The following is a 14,886-nucleotide window of genomic DNA, read 5'->3' on the forward strand; positions in this document are numbered from 1 at the left end:
TACCAAGGGCTCAGTCTCGTAGTCGGCCTTGAGGCGCCCGAGGGCCCTCGCACAGGGACGCTTGCTGAGCCCATCCCCGCGGAAAAGTGTCCCGTGGATTTTTCCCGAGCGGGCACGGGCTCAGCGGCTCCCGGAGCCGACCTTCTTGGGAGGAAGCGCCGCTGAGCTCTGGGCCTGGCTTCTGCGTGGCGTCCGCCCTCCTTCAGCGGCTTCAGAAGGGCGCAGCTCTGCTTGGGACTGGGGCAATAAGCGGCGCGAGTCCCGAAAAGAGGCGCGCTTGGAGCGGCCGGACGGCGGAGAGCGTTCCCTTTAAGGGGCCGGCGTCTCTGGCGCTGACGTCAGGGCGTTTCTGCACCACAGCCTGGCATCCGATAACCTGGGCAGGCAGGCAGGCAGGCAGGCGGGGGGACGCGGAGGCGAGAGCGGTGCAATCCCCCTTCGGAAGCGTCCCCGGCCGCCGGCCCCGCAGCATCTCTCCTCGGCGCTCCCGGCACCAGCCAGCAGCCATGTCGGTGGCGGGCCTGAAGAAGCAGTTCCACAAAGCCACGCAGGTAGGGGCTCGGCGGGAAGCGCCTGGCCGGGGAGGGGAGCAGGTGCGGGGAGACGACCCCAAGCTGGCGCGGCGCGGCCGTCGAAGGAGAGACGCGCGTCCAACCCCATGCCCGCCGGCGCCGCGTTTGTCCCGGGGGCCGGCGACGCAGTGAGGCGTGCCGGGAGGCCTCCAGGGGGCGCTGTGCTCAGGCGGCTCGCGCTGGGTTGACAGAGGGCTGGTGGACTGTGGCGAGGGGAAGGGGAAGAGGGCGACCCCCCCCCCCCGCGTCCCTGCTTGGCCTGGCCCTCCCAACTCGGCTCCGAGCACACCTAGCGCGGGCCATGCGGCTTGTGCTGTCTGAGGCCGAAGCGGGAAGAGCCTGTGGGCAGCATCAAACCCTCCCGCGCTGTGGTCCCCGGTGGGGGAGGCGGGAGGCGAAGGGGAAGCGCTCCGGGCCTCCCCCCCCCCCCCGATCAATTGATGGGCTTCTGTTGGGCCATCACCGTAGCGGGAATCCGCGTCCCGGCGGGGGCGCCGGCGCCTTTCTCCTCCCCCGCAGTGGAGCCCTTGAGCCACTCACTGCAGAGCGCGCACGGCGAGGATTTCGAGCTGCAGCAGCCCTTGCCGGGAGGCGGGGGAAGGGGGAAGCGGCGCGTCCAGAGGACAGGCGGCGGCTGCAACGTGCTTGGGGGGGGGGGAGTGTTTCTGATCAATAGTACTATTTCCAGAGCTGCCCACGGAGTTTCTCGAGGGGACGCTGGTTATGTCGAAGTGCCCCTCCGATAACCTTGCAGCGAGGAGGTTACGAAGCTTCGAGCGGACAAAGCTGCCCCCGCCACACGTACTGCCGCTCCTCTGCGCCTGGGGTTGTGCCCCGGCTCTCTCCGGCCCCGCCTCGGTGCTTCCGCCGCCGCCAGCCCGTCTCCTGGGCGCCCTGCACAAGAGTAGTGCTTTGAGAGAAGGGGACTGAACCTTGGAAGAAAGCTGTGTCAAATGCGGGCCTTTTAAATCCCCAGGCGAACTGACTTTGTCTATAGTTAACTTGGCTCATGTTATGGCCTGGCGTCTGGGGGGTGCGTGGTGGCTGTGTTAAGCTCACCTTCCACTTCTTAGGTTGGTTTCTCTACAGGGCAAACATTAATCTGTTAGTCATGTGTAAGGTAAGGTGACCAGATTGTCCCACTTTTGGAGGGACCTCTGGGGGTACCTGGCAAATTCTACTTACGTTGCAAGTAAAAATATATATATATATATATATATATATATATATATATATATATATATATATATATATATATATATATATATATATATATATATATATATATTGTTGCAAGTAATATATATTGCATTCTATGAACATATTTGTTGCTCCATATAGACCACATTTTTAATCAAGCCCCCCCCCCCCCGTCAATGGTGTCCCGCTTTACCAATGTTAAAATCTGGTCACCTTAGTGATGCCTGCTGTAAAAACATTTATCATAGAGCCCAAACAAGCACTATTTGTATAATTAAGTTTTCAGGTTGCCATGGCTGTGATCAGTGGTGGTGAAAAAAAATGCTGCCTAACATGCATGGATTAGTTTAATATGGCCTGATTTTAAAAGTTGTGTTTTTGTGTTGCGGCACAAGGACCTGGTTCCGGTTGGGTTCACACTAAGGTCCTGGTGAAAAGGAATTCTCTTTGGGGCTGCAATGGTGTTTCTGCCCATTACACCTATTACATAATGCTTCTTGCAAAGAGGGCTTGACACCACCTAAAATATCATTCTAGTAAATCTCCTTGCAGGAAGGATTGTAGTTTGGTAGCTTGCATTGCATGATGGCATCATCATATCCTATAGGAATTGCAAACCTTCAGTGATCAGTAGATGCTTGCCCCCAGACCTCTTTCTTCTTATGCTGTCATCATTAAATTTTATTCAGGCTGAACTTTAGCATTAGCTATCCAAGTGGGCCATAGCAAATACTTTCCTAGGAAAACAGGACATGGTATTGCTACAGTTGTTAAGTTCAATCAGGGAACGTGCCGTCTTATTTATCATCTCATTGTATCATGGCTGTCTTGTCAGGTTTTAAAGACATTAACAGCTCTTACCATTAAATCTGGTATAGGGGTAAGGGAGCGGAAGTTTAAACAATATCCTCATTGGTTAGATATATTCATGATTAAAACATGTTGGAAAGAATTCCCTGTCACTAACTAAAAGTATTTTAAATTGTTGAGGTAGTTACAGCAGTTGCTAAAAACTTTCCTTAAATAGGGAAGGAATTTTAGAAGAGAGTGTTGGATCAATAACCCAATGTCATTAGGTGACATTGTTTCTGGCTTTGATCAATCTTTTCTAATTGGCATACTTGCATAGTCCATTAAGTCAATAGCAAAAGTTTGATGGTGTTTAGTATGTATAAATCACATGCCTTCTCTTGGGGAGGGGGAAGATTACCCAAAGCATGCTGGGTCCTTGTTCTCTCTCTCTCTCTCTCTCTCTGTGTGTGCACATGGTATACATGTAGACCAAGGGTAGTCAAACTGTAGCCCATGGACTACAATTCCCATGAGCCCCTGCCAGCATTCACATGGGAATTGTAGTCCATGGACATCTGGAGGGCCGCAGTTTGACTACCCCTGATGTCGACTCACAAAACCTTTAAATGAATGGATATTATTAGTGTGTGTGTATGTGAGTAACTTTCTAACTAACCAGTGAATTTCAGGCATATATCTGTTTGTGAAAGGACACAAAATGTATTAGTGAAATTACATTTAGTTTATATAACTAAGAATTCATTTTAAGGTTTCTGTTTAAGAATCTGACACTCAAAAAACAAGGAGTGCAGAGGCCCCAAAAAGCTGAGTGGAAAAAAAAAACTACTGCTGAATTTTTAATATGGCTTATTGAGGTAAATATGGTTTAAGAAGATTTACTGTATTGAAAGTTTTCAGAGCAATACCTATGGTTAGGTATTAGATATGACTCCTCAATCTTCACTCCCCTCTTTAATTTATTCTGACAAGATGGGCACATCCAAATCCCTTTTGATCTTTCTGCTGAATGCAGTAAAGGAAGGCTACATATACTCTCATATTCCATGTGAAGCTCTGTATTAAACGTCAGGAACTGCTTCAACATGGCTGCTGTGCTTCGTTTGTCTTCCTGCCTGTCTCTCCACTCCATGGGTTGCATTTTTAGGGGTATTGTTAAAAATAATAAAACAACGCATGCAGCAGGAGGGAGAAGGCTAAAATGGACTTCATTGAGATGCATTTGCCATAGATGGGCATTCACTGCCCCTTTTTATAGAGAATATATATACACTTGGAAGGATTCTGTGACATGGCCTTTGCTAATCCTGAAGTTGGTGATCTCTGAGCAAGCAATCAGGGTTTTGAGACAGTTGATCATATTACAGGCTGCCGGCCATGCTCATAAAATTATTGACTGTAGGCAGGGTTGTGTGAACCTTCTAGAGAGGCCGGAAGATACCCTGAAACTATGACTGATGATCTCTGTAGTCTGGACAGTTCCCATGCAGGAAATGGCTGCTTTGGAGCATGGAGCTCCACTCTTCATGGAGCTTTCCCTCCCCACACACCCCACTCCGCATCCATATCACCAAATATTTCCCACCCTAGATATCCCTGTTTATATATATATGGATCTGCATGGGAGGCAGAAATACGAATTGAGCTGTAAAAGGCCATTGCTATTTTATAAAGGTTGCAAAAATCATTAGTGGCAGTGAGTCCTCCTCCTTTGCTTCTCCCCTCTTTGTACAGTTTTCTATAGTGAAGCCATGGGCTACTGCAGGTCAGTTGTACACAAGTTGAAAGAGGCTTTAAATGTGTCCAGTGGGAATGGTATTAATAGCATTCCTAATGAGTGAACACTAAGTGCCATGAACCAATTTGGCAAGTGTGAGGTTTATAGCTGGAGAAAGGTGTTTAACCGCTAGAAGGCTGCCAACTGTGGGATAACTTTTTGCCTTCCTGCTGTGATCAGGGCCCAGAGAATCAGCTGTGCAAGTCCATCATGGCACAAAGAACAAGAAGCCTTGTTGCACCTGAAAAGCCACCATGTTTATTGTGGCAAGATCTTTTGCTGATTAGAGCCAGTTCCATCAGATGCATTAGAGCCAGTTCCATCAGCAAGCAGATCAGGAGTCATGGAGGGGAACAAACTGTAACCAATAGAACTCAAAGGCTATGAAATGCAAACAGTATAGCCTGTGAACATTTCTATGCAAAGCTCAAATGTATACAAGAGAAGCTCAATGTGATGTTGCTGGTTATTGCTGTTGGGCATGCTCAGTCTTCCTAGTTTTTGGTAAACCTACTTAACATCAGTAGTGAGTGCCAAATACAAAACAGTGAAATACACCCACTGTGATTATTTTAATTAAGCATTTTCACCCTGAAGTAGGCTACCTTTCAGGCCAGTAAAACAGTCTCCTGGGAGACTGAAAAGTTCTCTCTGAATATTGTCATTGTTTGCTGTTATTGTTTGTGCCTGTTTTTGTTTTGCATAGAGAATCACCTATTGGACCTAGGTAGCTTTGCAGACACTGAATTCTAAGAGGCTTTCCTATTGCTAAACATGCAAAGAAAGGATCTCCTTAGAACACCCAAATGGCTGCTAGGCACTAGGTACAAATTAAACAGACTTTAAATCCAGGCATGTTACAGAAGAACAAAAGAGGGAACTTAGGTTGAGTATGGGTATTTGAGTATCTAAAATATAAAATGAAGAGCCATTGATTGGGGCTCTTTGCACCATGGGAATTGTTTTCCATGGCTTCTTCCCAGTCAGTTCTTGTGATTCCTGGATCCAGGCAGGTCTGATAACACAACTCCTCACTTCTTTGGTGTTTTATTCTGCTTGGTGGTAATCATACAGTTAGCCTCCATGATTTGGTTTCTGGAACCCTATGTTATCTGAAGAGGAGGCTACATTAGGAGAAAGCAGTTTCTATGTATCTGATAATTTCAGTTAGAATTTCTGAAAGCAGGAATTTGCTGTCATCTTCAATTCTGCCTGTTCAGTATTGTAATGGGGAAAATCCTTGTTAGATACTATTTTGTTAATGTAACCATCTTTAAACTTAATGTTGCTTTCAGATTGTTCTTGAAGAAGTTTGAGTCATCCAGTAAGCAACTATCATTGGCAGTGTTACAGTTCTTAGAGATATGAATCTGAATACATAACCTACTGTTTGCATTGCAAATTACTAGCTGGGGATTTTGAAAAAGATTTTGTCAAATGTAAATTAACAGCCACCTCATGAACAATCGCAGCTACTTCCCTTGATGAGCTAGCTGTTTCTCTGGATTATTCTGCCTACTGGAGTTCTAATTTGGTACAGGAGGGGTTCTATTTACTTGCTAGAAGCACAAATGATGATTGGCTACCTGTCTCTGAGGGCCAGGCCAGAGAAGTAGTTTGTCAATGTAATCGATGGAGGGTCCAATCATATTCAAGTGAGTATTTCAAGTGTTACTCAAGATCTTTTTTAACCTTATGCATATACATATATGTACAAACACAAACCCACACACACACTGGTACAAACTGTCATGGAAAACTTAATTAAATAGTGAGTTTTATTCTTGGAAGGTTTTGAAATCAGTAGAAGGGTATAAATCTGCTTAGGACTGCCCTGCAAATTTTGGAAGGTTAGCCATTTTTGCTTGCCAGATGACTTTCTTTTTATGGTAAAATGCTATTTGCTAGCATTTAGAGCTGCTTCTCTCAACTTATTCACCATTGAGAAACCCCTGAAACATTCTTCATGCTTGGGAAACCACAGAAGTGGTGCAATTACACAGAATATGGTTGGGAAACTTAGCTACATACATGCTCACCTGGGGCTCCTTCCCACCCCCTCTAGGTTTGTTATTGGCCATTTTGGGAGGGGTTGGTGGGTTGACCATATATTGTCATATCAACCAATAAATATTTAACAAATGTTTAAAATATATTAAAAATTAAGGAAAAATTAAAATATATTAAAAATTAAGGAAACCCTTCAAAGGGCTGTCAAAAAAAACCCATGGTTCCATGAAACTCTTGTTGAAAAAGCCTGATTCAGAGTTACCCAAAGACTCCCTTTTGTTTAACTTTATGCTCAGTTATCCTTTATCAGAAGCAGAGATATTGTTACCTAACATTTAATTACTCTGCCAAGCCTGGGTTTAATCTTTAAATACCAAGTACCTCTCTTTCCTAATCTGACATTAGGGCTGCTGTCTTGGAAACCTAGTCAGCTCTCCCTAAAAACTCTGCAGTATTCTGTGGATGTTATAAAATACATTGCATGATAGTACAAAGTGAAATGTGTGCTCACATCTGTCTCACAGGTTTTTGTGTTAAGGACCACATTACCATTCAGATATATGACTTAATTATATAGTTCACTGTAACCAAACATAACCTCCTAACCAATGTTATAAGTCTGTTTGCTTGTCCCCTGCAGTTATGGGGGTTTACTGCAATATTTAATTTGGCAAAAATAATTGGTTCACATGAAAGGGCTCCCATCACACTATTCACACAGAACTAGGATCCCTTGCTGTGATTTGCCAGAGTAAAGCAGTGGGACGCAACCAGTTGGAAAGCACGCATCAGGATAGACTACCATTTTTATTTTAATGATCTAGTATATATCTTCGCATCAGAATTGATTTTATCTAGGGATGTTTTCCCTTAGTGGCTCAGCTGTGCCTTTGTTCTGCAATCTTGCTTTTAAAGTGTAAGCCTTGAGTGCCTACTAGAAACTCATCAGCCGCCTGCCACTCCACTCCATAGGTTGCATTTTTAGGGATACTGTCTTTGATTTCAGAATAACTTGGTTTCAATATGCTTCAAACTCTTCGTAATGGAACCAAACTGCTTTTGTTTTGCAAGCCCTGTTCCACCTCACCCGCCCCCTTTTCCAGCTGGTTGCCCACGCTAGGAGGGCAAAAATCCTGATGATGAGGCTTGAACTGTGCCAAAGTAGATGAGAGTTTAATCTTGATAGATTTTACTTGTGGAAATGTTACTATCAAATGCTATTCGTATTTACCATGATGTTATTCTTTAAAGATTACTAAAGGCAACTTTGTAACAGTATTAATCTTTATATAACCATAAATAAAAATACCCCAAGAATTTGGAATCTTATAGATTCACTAGGGGCCAAATCCATTGCATCCAGGAATACAATGTGTGCTAGATTAGGGGGGTGGAGTGGAAGAACTCTGCGGATAGCTCCCCCCCTCCCCCCCAGACCTGGAAAGGCTGCAGGTAGCTGTTATGGAACACACTGGCAGGGGCAGCTCTCATGTGGCAGGGATCTGCAGCCTCCAAGTCTCAAATGGAAGTGGAATGAGGATGGCTGGTCATGGGTGGGGGATGGAAGGCGATTGGCTGGCCACTGGACAGACAGGCAAGCTGGTTGGAGGAGGAGGCACTTGAGCGGGACAGCCACCCTGAATGGGTGTAAAGTGCTGAGTGGCACTTAAGCTATGAGACACACTCCTCCTCCTAGGCCTTACCAGAAATATTAAGTGGAACAGATATTTTATTATTTTATATAGTACAATGATATATCTGTATTCTTTATAGTTGTCACTGATAAAAGTATTTGAAAACAACTTAAAATAACTGGTACATGTTTTTGCATTCTTTTGGGCAACTTTTGTAATCAACAGTCTTGTTCAGTATGTCTGTTTGAAATGTGGAAAGGATACTGCACTATGAATGTTTATAAAGATTAAACTCCTGCCTACTTTGGCCCACTTTTCAGTGTTTTTGCTCTTTTGCTTACAAGCTCCACTGACAAGTCATTCTCCAGTTGCACAACTCCAGGAGGGTGGGAAAAGGGTCTTTCTGGGTAACACACTTCCATAACCTGGTCATAGTGCAGGGCTGCAAGCTGGGAGGACCGGGACTCCTAGTTATCCCTTTCACTCCCAAGGCCTCACCTTTATGTCTCCCACAGTCCCAGCAAGTGAGCTCTGTGGGGACAATTTATTGCAGGGTACTCCCCTCCAGAGGAGTAGCTGCTTGACAAGCTCCCTTCCCTGATCCTGGGTCCTTCCCTTTGCACTGGACTAGCATTTCCAAGATGGAGGAACTCAATGTGGTCAGAGACCCATGATCAGCTTCTTTAGCATAGCACAGAATTAGGCAAAAGAATCAAAAGACTTTGGATGCAACACAATCCTTCTGTCTCTCTGCTAAGACATACCCTATTAAATACAGGGTAGGCATCTTCATGTATGGAGTTTCCCAGTTCTCATGACAGACAGCTCACCTAGCAGTCACACAGTCCAAGATGGCTACTCACATCTTCTCCTAAGAGCAAGCTCCTATTTCCATGGTCAGCAGCAGATATGCTTCCCTGTCTCCTCCCACATGGAGCTCCTTTCTCCTAGGGAATTTTGGGAAGAAGAAACCTCCCACTCCCCCACTCCAGATGCCTGTTTCTTGGCTAAGCCAGTTAACAGCTGAAAGGAACTGAGCAAGTGATTAGCTGCCCCTCCCTTCTCTCCACAGCGGTGGTGGGGGGAACCTGTGCATGTTTGAAGGGGGCATTTTGCCACAACCTTGAAAACAAACTCTAGAAAGTTCCCTACAAGTAAGAAAATTGGGTAGGGATACCAACTCTATCTAGACAGTGTTTTAGTGGTATGACCAGTAAAGCTATGTCTTCTGTGGGGCAATTGCCATGAAGGTTATTGAATTGCTAGTAAAACCCAGATTTATGATCTGACTTCAATATCTGGTCCCATTGTGGGGGGAAAATAAAATTTATAGAACTTTACTAAAGTGCTTTACGTACATCAGCACTACCCTATACAACAGCCCTGCTAAATAGGCATGCTTTAGTTAGATAGGAATGGGGTCAGGGCATAGTGGTTTGCCTACAGCCACTGGGTTTACTTTTGGCTAAGGTGAAGTTTGAACCAGGGATTTCTGCAGTTCACACTCTTGGCTACATCCTAGCACCAGAAGTATGTATTTCAGAACTGCAATTATAGAAATACAAGAGTATAAAATTCAGTTATTGACTTGTAAAAATAAGGACAAATATGAAGGATGGTAGTTTAAGGATTTCAGCATTTGGGAATATTTTTTGTAAAAGGCATATGGACCTAAAACAGTTTCAAATTAGCAGTGCAATTTGGCAGGCATTTTGCTCATGATTAAACCTGAAGCAAGTGAGTACATTGGATCATGGAGACCAGCACAATCGAGGAGAAATCTATTAATTGCAAGGAAATGCTACATTCATGTTAAGAAGTTAAGACCTAACCCGAAGTTTATTACAATTGTTGGGTGTAACATTTTATTTATTCCATATTAATCTAGTTTATGTAAACCTGGTAAATATTCAGTGCCAGGCCCTGAATACTTGTAGGGATTCCTTACAGAACCCTCTTTTTTTTAGCTGTTTAGACTGTGATCCATATGTACCACAAGTAACTATGGTTATTGCTCTGCAAGTGCAGAGGCGTATGGATAAACACCTAAAGCTGGTGACTCTATGTTGTGTATATGGATGCTGTAATTTTAGAAGCAAGGTCTTGTTTTAAAACAAGTAGATTATAAAGGATAAGATAAGATGAGTAAAAGATACTGAGGCTGCAATTTTTGAGGGCACTTTCCTAGAAGTAAGTCCCATTGGGCTTACTTCTGAGTAGATCTACTTAGGATTGCTCGCTGATGGCAGAGTCTTTTGCAGACTTATTCTCGTCTAAAGCCAGTGATTTCAGTGGCTTCAAGATGAAGTAACTCTGCATGAGACTGTACTGTGAATATCTCAGCCTGGGAAAGAGCCCTCAGTGGGAGGGTGTATAGGCTCTGATATAAACATAGAGATATGCAGGGGCAGTCTGATTCTGGATTCTGATGGACTGCTAGCTTACATGGGATTTTTATTCTCCTGAGGCTAGAGTCCCTGGAATTGGGAGCTCCTGGTTAATGTAATGATCGTTCTCATGGTGAACCACCAGAAGTGAGGGGCATGGAAAGAGTCACCCTCAATACTCACCATCAATCCATTTTCACACTCCAGGGGCCCACTTATTTTTTCTAGACTGGCAATTTGTCTACAGCCTTGTCTCTATGACTTCCCCTTCCTGTCTGCTGATGCTTTGTTCCGCCTACTCATTCTACCCCCACACCCAGTCTCCTTTGAACGGATTTCCTGGCTCAGACCCATGTCTGTGATTAACTCTCGACTCATGGGATGGCTTGAAACTCTCGAGGTATGCTTGTGCAAGGGTTTGTCTGCATGCTGTCTCCCAGCCAGACTCAGGAGTCCTGGGGCTTGCACTTCCCATCTTTGGTGTGTTTGGCTGCTAATACCCTTCAGCAGGAGCACAACCAGCAGAGATCTAAAGGCAGGGCTTCCTGAAACCAGAGCCATCCTCCATCACTGCATTTTGTTTGGTGTCCTCTTTTAAAATCTGCAGCAGAAGACCATTCTGAAAACTGTCCCAAGTACACTTTGCTCAGCCGTGATTACAATCAGAAAGTTCGCCTTGATGTCCAGGAAAGGTATGATTGTGTGTTTTATTTCCTGGGTTTGGTTAGAATTAGTTGGGGAAAGTCAAAGAACCATGACTGAGAAATAAAAAGTGGTCAGTAGTAAAAATGGGTTCACTTGTTTTAGGGAGGCTTGAGGAGAGAGCTAATTCAGTTTTGGAAAAAAGCAATCTCCTCCCCTGTTTAATTTCAATGGTCGCCTTTTCATCATTGTTAGGACCAGGCCACTGCCCCCACTAATTATTTTATGTTTGCATATGACGGTTACGGTAACTGCGTGGGTCTGTGATGACATACTACCAAGCTACGTTGGTAGGGAGCGCTGTATTTCTGTACTGCAGTAATTGGCAGTCTTATTGTTTGTTTAGCTGTGATTATGGTTGAGAGCTGCCATCTCCCAGAACTCAGTCATTGAGCTTCATTCCCTAATCCTGCCAGAGTTCTGCCTTTAACAGACACCAAAGGGGAGGAAATTGTTGAAATGCCATATCATTTTGCATTGTGTGATCTCTGAAAGGAAATGCAACTTCTTGTATGCATTTGAAGGGTTTATTGAATTAACCACAGCAGGCACAGCCTAACAAGCTAATCGTTCAGCCTCTAGAAGCTTTTGTAAACTCTTCTGCCATGTGTTAAAAATTCTCAGTAGGTGCCTAAACAAGTACATTCCTCTAGCCATTTTCATCTTTTGTATGTGTTTCCCTCAATTCCCTTAGGAGCAGTTTTGAGCAGGCGTATCCAGACGGAAGTGTCCTGTGACTCAGTAGCATTTACTCCCATGGCAGTATACTTAGGATTTTGGCCTTAGTCTCCTATTTCACTGATCTGCCATTCTAGATTATCATTTTGTCAGCAATTTTCTATAAATGCTATTGGTGGACTACAGTCTCCTCAGTTGTTCATATTTCTGAAATGTTTTAGCACCTTTAGAGAATATGAATGAGTATATTGTGGCTGTGCTGGTTGGTCTCACACCTGTAGGTAACCCCACCATTCTGTGTTGGAGAGCACACCTTGTATAATACATGGATTATGCAGCTGGGACCTACAAGTACATAAGTTTATATGCAGAGATCAATATGTGGATGTGTGGCCAAAAGCCAGGCAGAGTCAAGCACTCAAAAGGCAATTCTGCACCAGTGGCAGCTCTCCGGGCTCTGTAGTACACTGTGTCCCCCCTGCTGCATGAGGGGTCCATGTGGGTGGGTTATTGTGCAGGAAGGTGGGATTGCATGGAACACAATCCCACCTTCTTGCAGAAATCCCTGGTCCTCTCCGAAGCGCTGTGAAGTGCCACGAAGCTGTCCAGTGCTGGCCACCTGCTAGCATCCATAGGGTGAGGAGGAGCCTGGTCTTCCAGGCCTGGGTCCTTCCCATCCTGATGGGCCTCCGTAGAACAGGCCATGTTGGCCCTTGCAGCACCAAAAGGGCTCTTCTGGGGCTTCTGGTGCCTGATCCATGCTAGGCCCAGGAGGGTGGCAGCAGTGGTGATGTCATATAGACACAGGGATCAGCCCTGGACCGTAATGACTTTACCTTTCTGACTTCACAAGGTTTTTTAGATGTAAAATGCTACTTGTTAAATGTTACTTTGTGAGAACATACTGAATGTTTGAGTATGGTTACCATGTTTTGGGGCCATTTTATGCTTACTGTCAAAGAATTAATTTGTATCATCTGATAATGACCTGGAAGTATGCATGAGACTAGCTATGACTTTGATACGTCTTGATGTTAAGTCGTGGATAATATTCATTTTGTACTATCTTGGATACTGGGTGACGTCTGTCACCTACAACTGAGATTTTTCTAGCCATAAAAGCATTGTGTTAACCTTTCATGCCTTTTGGGAATCTCTCAACATTTGGCTAAGTGTGCCAAGAAAGTTGCAGTTCACATTTTGAAAAGAAGGAGGAGAAAGTCTTGGGAGACCTTTGTGGGTCCAGTTTTTGTACTGACTGCATCAGAAGTCTCCTTGTTTACAATAAGTTTGAAAATACATAGGTATTCTGGTGAAGTAATGGGTTCAGGCGTCTTGATCAGAGGTTATATTTGCATTCCCCCTATTGAATACATGTTGAAATCATTCTAGTAAACTGGTCTTCAGGAGAGGCACAGCATTGCCCAGTGCTTTGCCTTTCCCTTGTCCTTCTTGCAATGAGGGCTGAAGTAGTACTGTTAACTTGAATCATTGAATTACATTCCTCTGTCTCAGTGTTTTCACATTACAAAGGAACACTGACTGAGGGCTCAGTTCTGCTGTTTGCCAGGGAAACTAACTGACTGAGGCTGAGCTGTGACTTCCTGGATGCCCAACCTGTTTTAGAGGGACTGTTGTGAGGACAGATTCCTTCTTGACTCTCTAAGCACAGTGTTTCCTTTTTTTAAGCACTAAAGATGGCATTTAGGAGTTTCTGCTGTACCTGTAAATACATGGAACTATTTTGTTTAATTAGGAATGTATGAAACCCTTACTGAGAAGTTTTGCTAATGTTATAAGCACTTTGTGTTTCTCTTCCTTGAAATTACTGTCATTTAGCGTGAGCTGGAAGTTGCAAATCCATCTGCAGCTTAATTTTAGTGCCTCTTTAGCTGCCTCTTTTGTTGAAATGGGTAAATAACGTAACCAAACATAGTAACTGCCTTCCAGCTTGTGAAACGTTGCAGGACTCATGTGAATAAAGGAAAATAATATTGAAGAGTCTGCAGATGCAGAAGTGGTTTAGAGTTGTCTCCTGTTTCCCCTTTCTTTCCTCTCTTGCAGAAGAGTTAGGATGGAAAGTATGGCCTTTGCTGGCTCTGTGCCACTCTGCACAAGGACCTTTATGCATTCTGGCAGCCCTGATTGCAGCAGGTTAAACTAACTATGAAGCCAGATTTCACTGACAATATAGCACCAAGTGGCTTTGCTTAAAAATCTGCCCTTTGGTGTTTGAAGGGTATTTTTAGTTGTCTCAGCCATTAGATTTTTTAAAACCAAAGCCATATATAGGAATTGTTGCTTCGCAATTCCTTCCAAGACTGCAGTTCTTGCCTGAAAGACAGGTAACTTCATCCTTATGCATGGTTGTATTTTGTGTATCTATTTTACAGCAAGTGGTTCTCCCCTACCCATAACTTCCTTAGATTAACCCTGCGCCTAAGTACTTTCAGACCAAGGAAGAGTGCGTGCACTCGAAAGCACTTGAAAAAATCTTTATTGGTCTTAAAGGTACTATTGGACTCAGTCTAAGTACGATGCCTTCACTTTACTCTATCTTCTCCCCTCCCTCCTCAATAAGGTGCCTCTTTTTATTTGTTTGTTCTTTCTTATGTCGTGTAGGGCAACCTGCCTTCCTTCCGTTCCATGCAGCTGGAGACAGCCTTTGAATTCTGGAATCCAATTGAGGCCTCTCTATGGTTATGCAGGCCTCTCATGGTCCCCTGTTTCTTTTTGTTACATGCCCTTAGCGTAGCGATCAGTAGAATTATTGCTGCACGTCCTCTGCTTCCACAGCACAGAGTATGATTATTTATTAAGTGCTTCCAGCCAGCAAGATGAATACATTACTCTTGGACAAAGCAGATAGCAAGCTCTTAAAATGTATTGTTTCTAATGGTATTAAATCTTAAAATGACAGTAGGGGGGACTTGCTGCTGTCCCTCTTCACAAACAAAAAAGTGCCATAACTGGATTATGGCAAACCTCCCAAACAGAGGCTGCTGAAAGGAGGTGATGATCTTCCCTGGATGGCTGTAAATTTAGATCCATTGAAGACATTCTGAAATTCTCTTGAGCTGCCTCAGGCTTGAGACTTAAGTCACTTTGCTATAATC

General features: G+C 44.2%; 1 protein-coding gene across 4 annotated transcripts in view; it reads left to right on the top strand.

Annotated features, from left to right (window-relative positions):
• Window positions 1-322: 322 nt before the first annotated feature.
• SH3GL2 (SH3 domain containing GRB2 like 2, endophilin A1) overlaps window positions 323-14,886 on the top strand; it is a 90,734-nt gene continuing 76,170 nt past the window's right edge. The window contains exon 1 of one of the 4 annotated variants that reach the window (XM_077345146.1): window positions 323-551. In XM_077345146.1, coding sequence (XP_077201261.1) covers window positions 507-551 — 45 coding nt within the window. In that variant the 5' untranslated portion in view covers window positions 323-506. The remainder of the gene's footprint in view (window positions 552-14,886) is intronic. The other 3 variants (XM_077345145.1, XM_077345143.1, XM_077345147.1) reach the window with 3 other exon arrangements.

The sequence above is a fragment of the Paroedura picta genome, chromosome 7, assembly GCF_049243985.1.
Source record: "Paroedura picta isolate Pp20150507F chromosome 7, Ppicta_v3.0, whole genome shotgun sequence".
In the NCBI taxonomy this organism is placed as follows: domain Eukaryota; kingdom Metazoa; phylum Chordata; class Lepidosauria; order Squamata; family Gekkonidae; genus Paroedura; species Paroedura picta.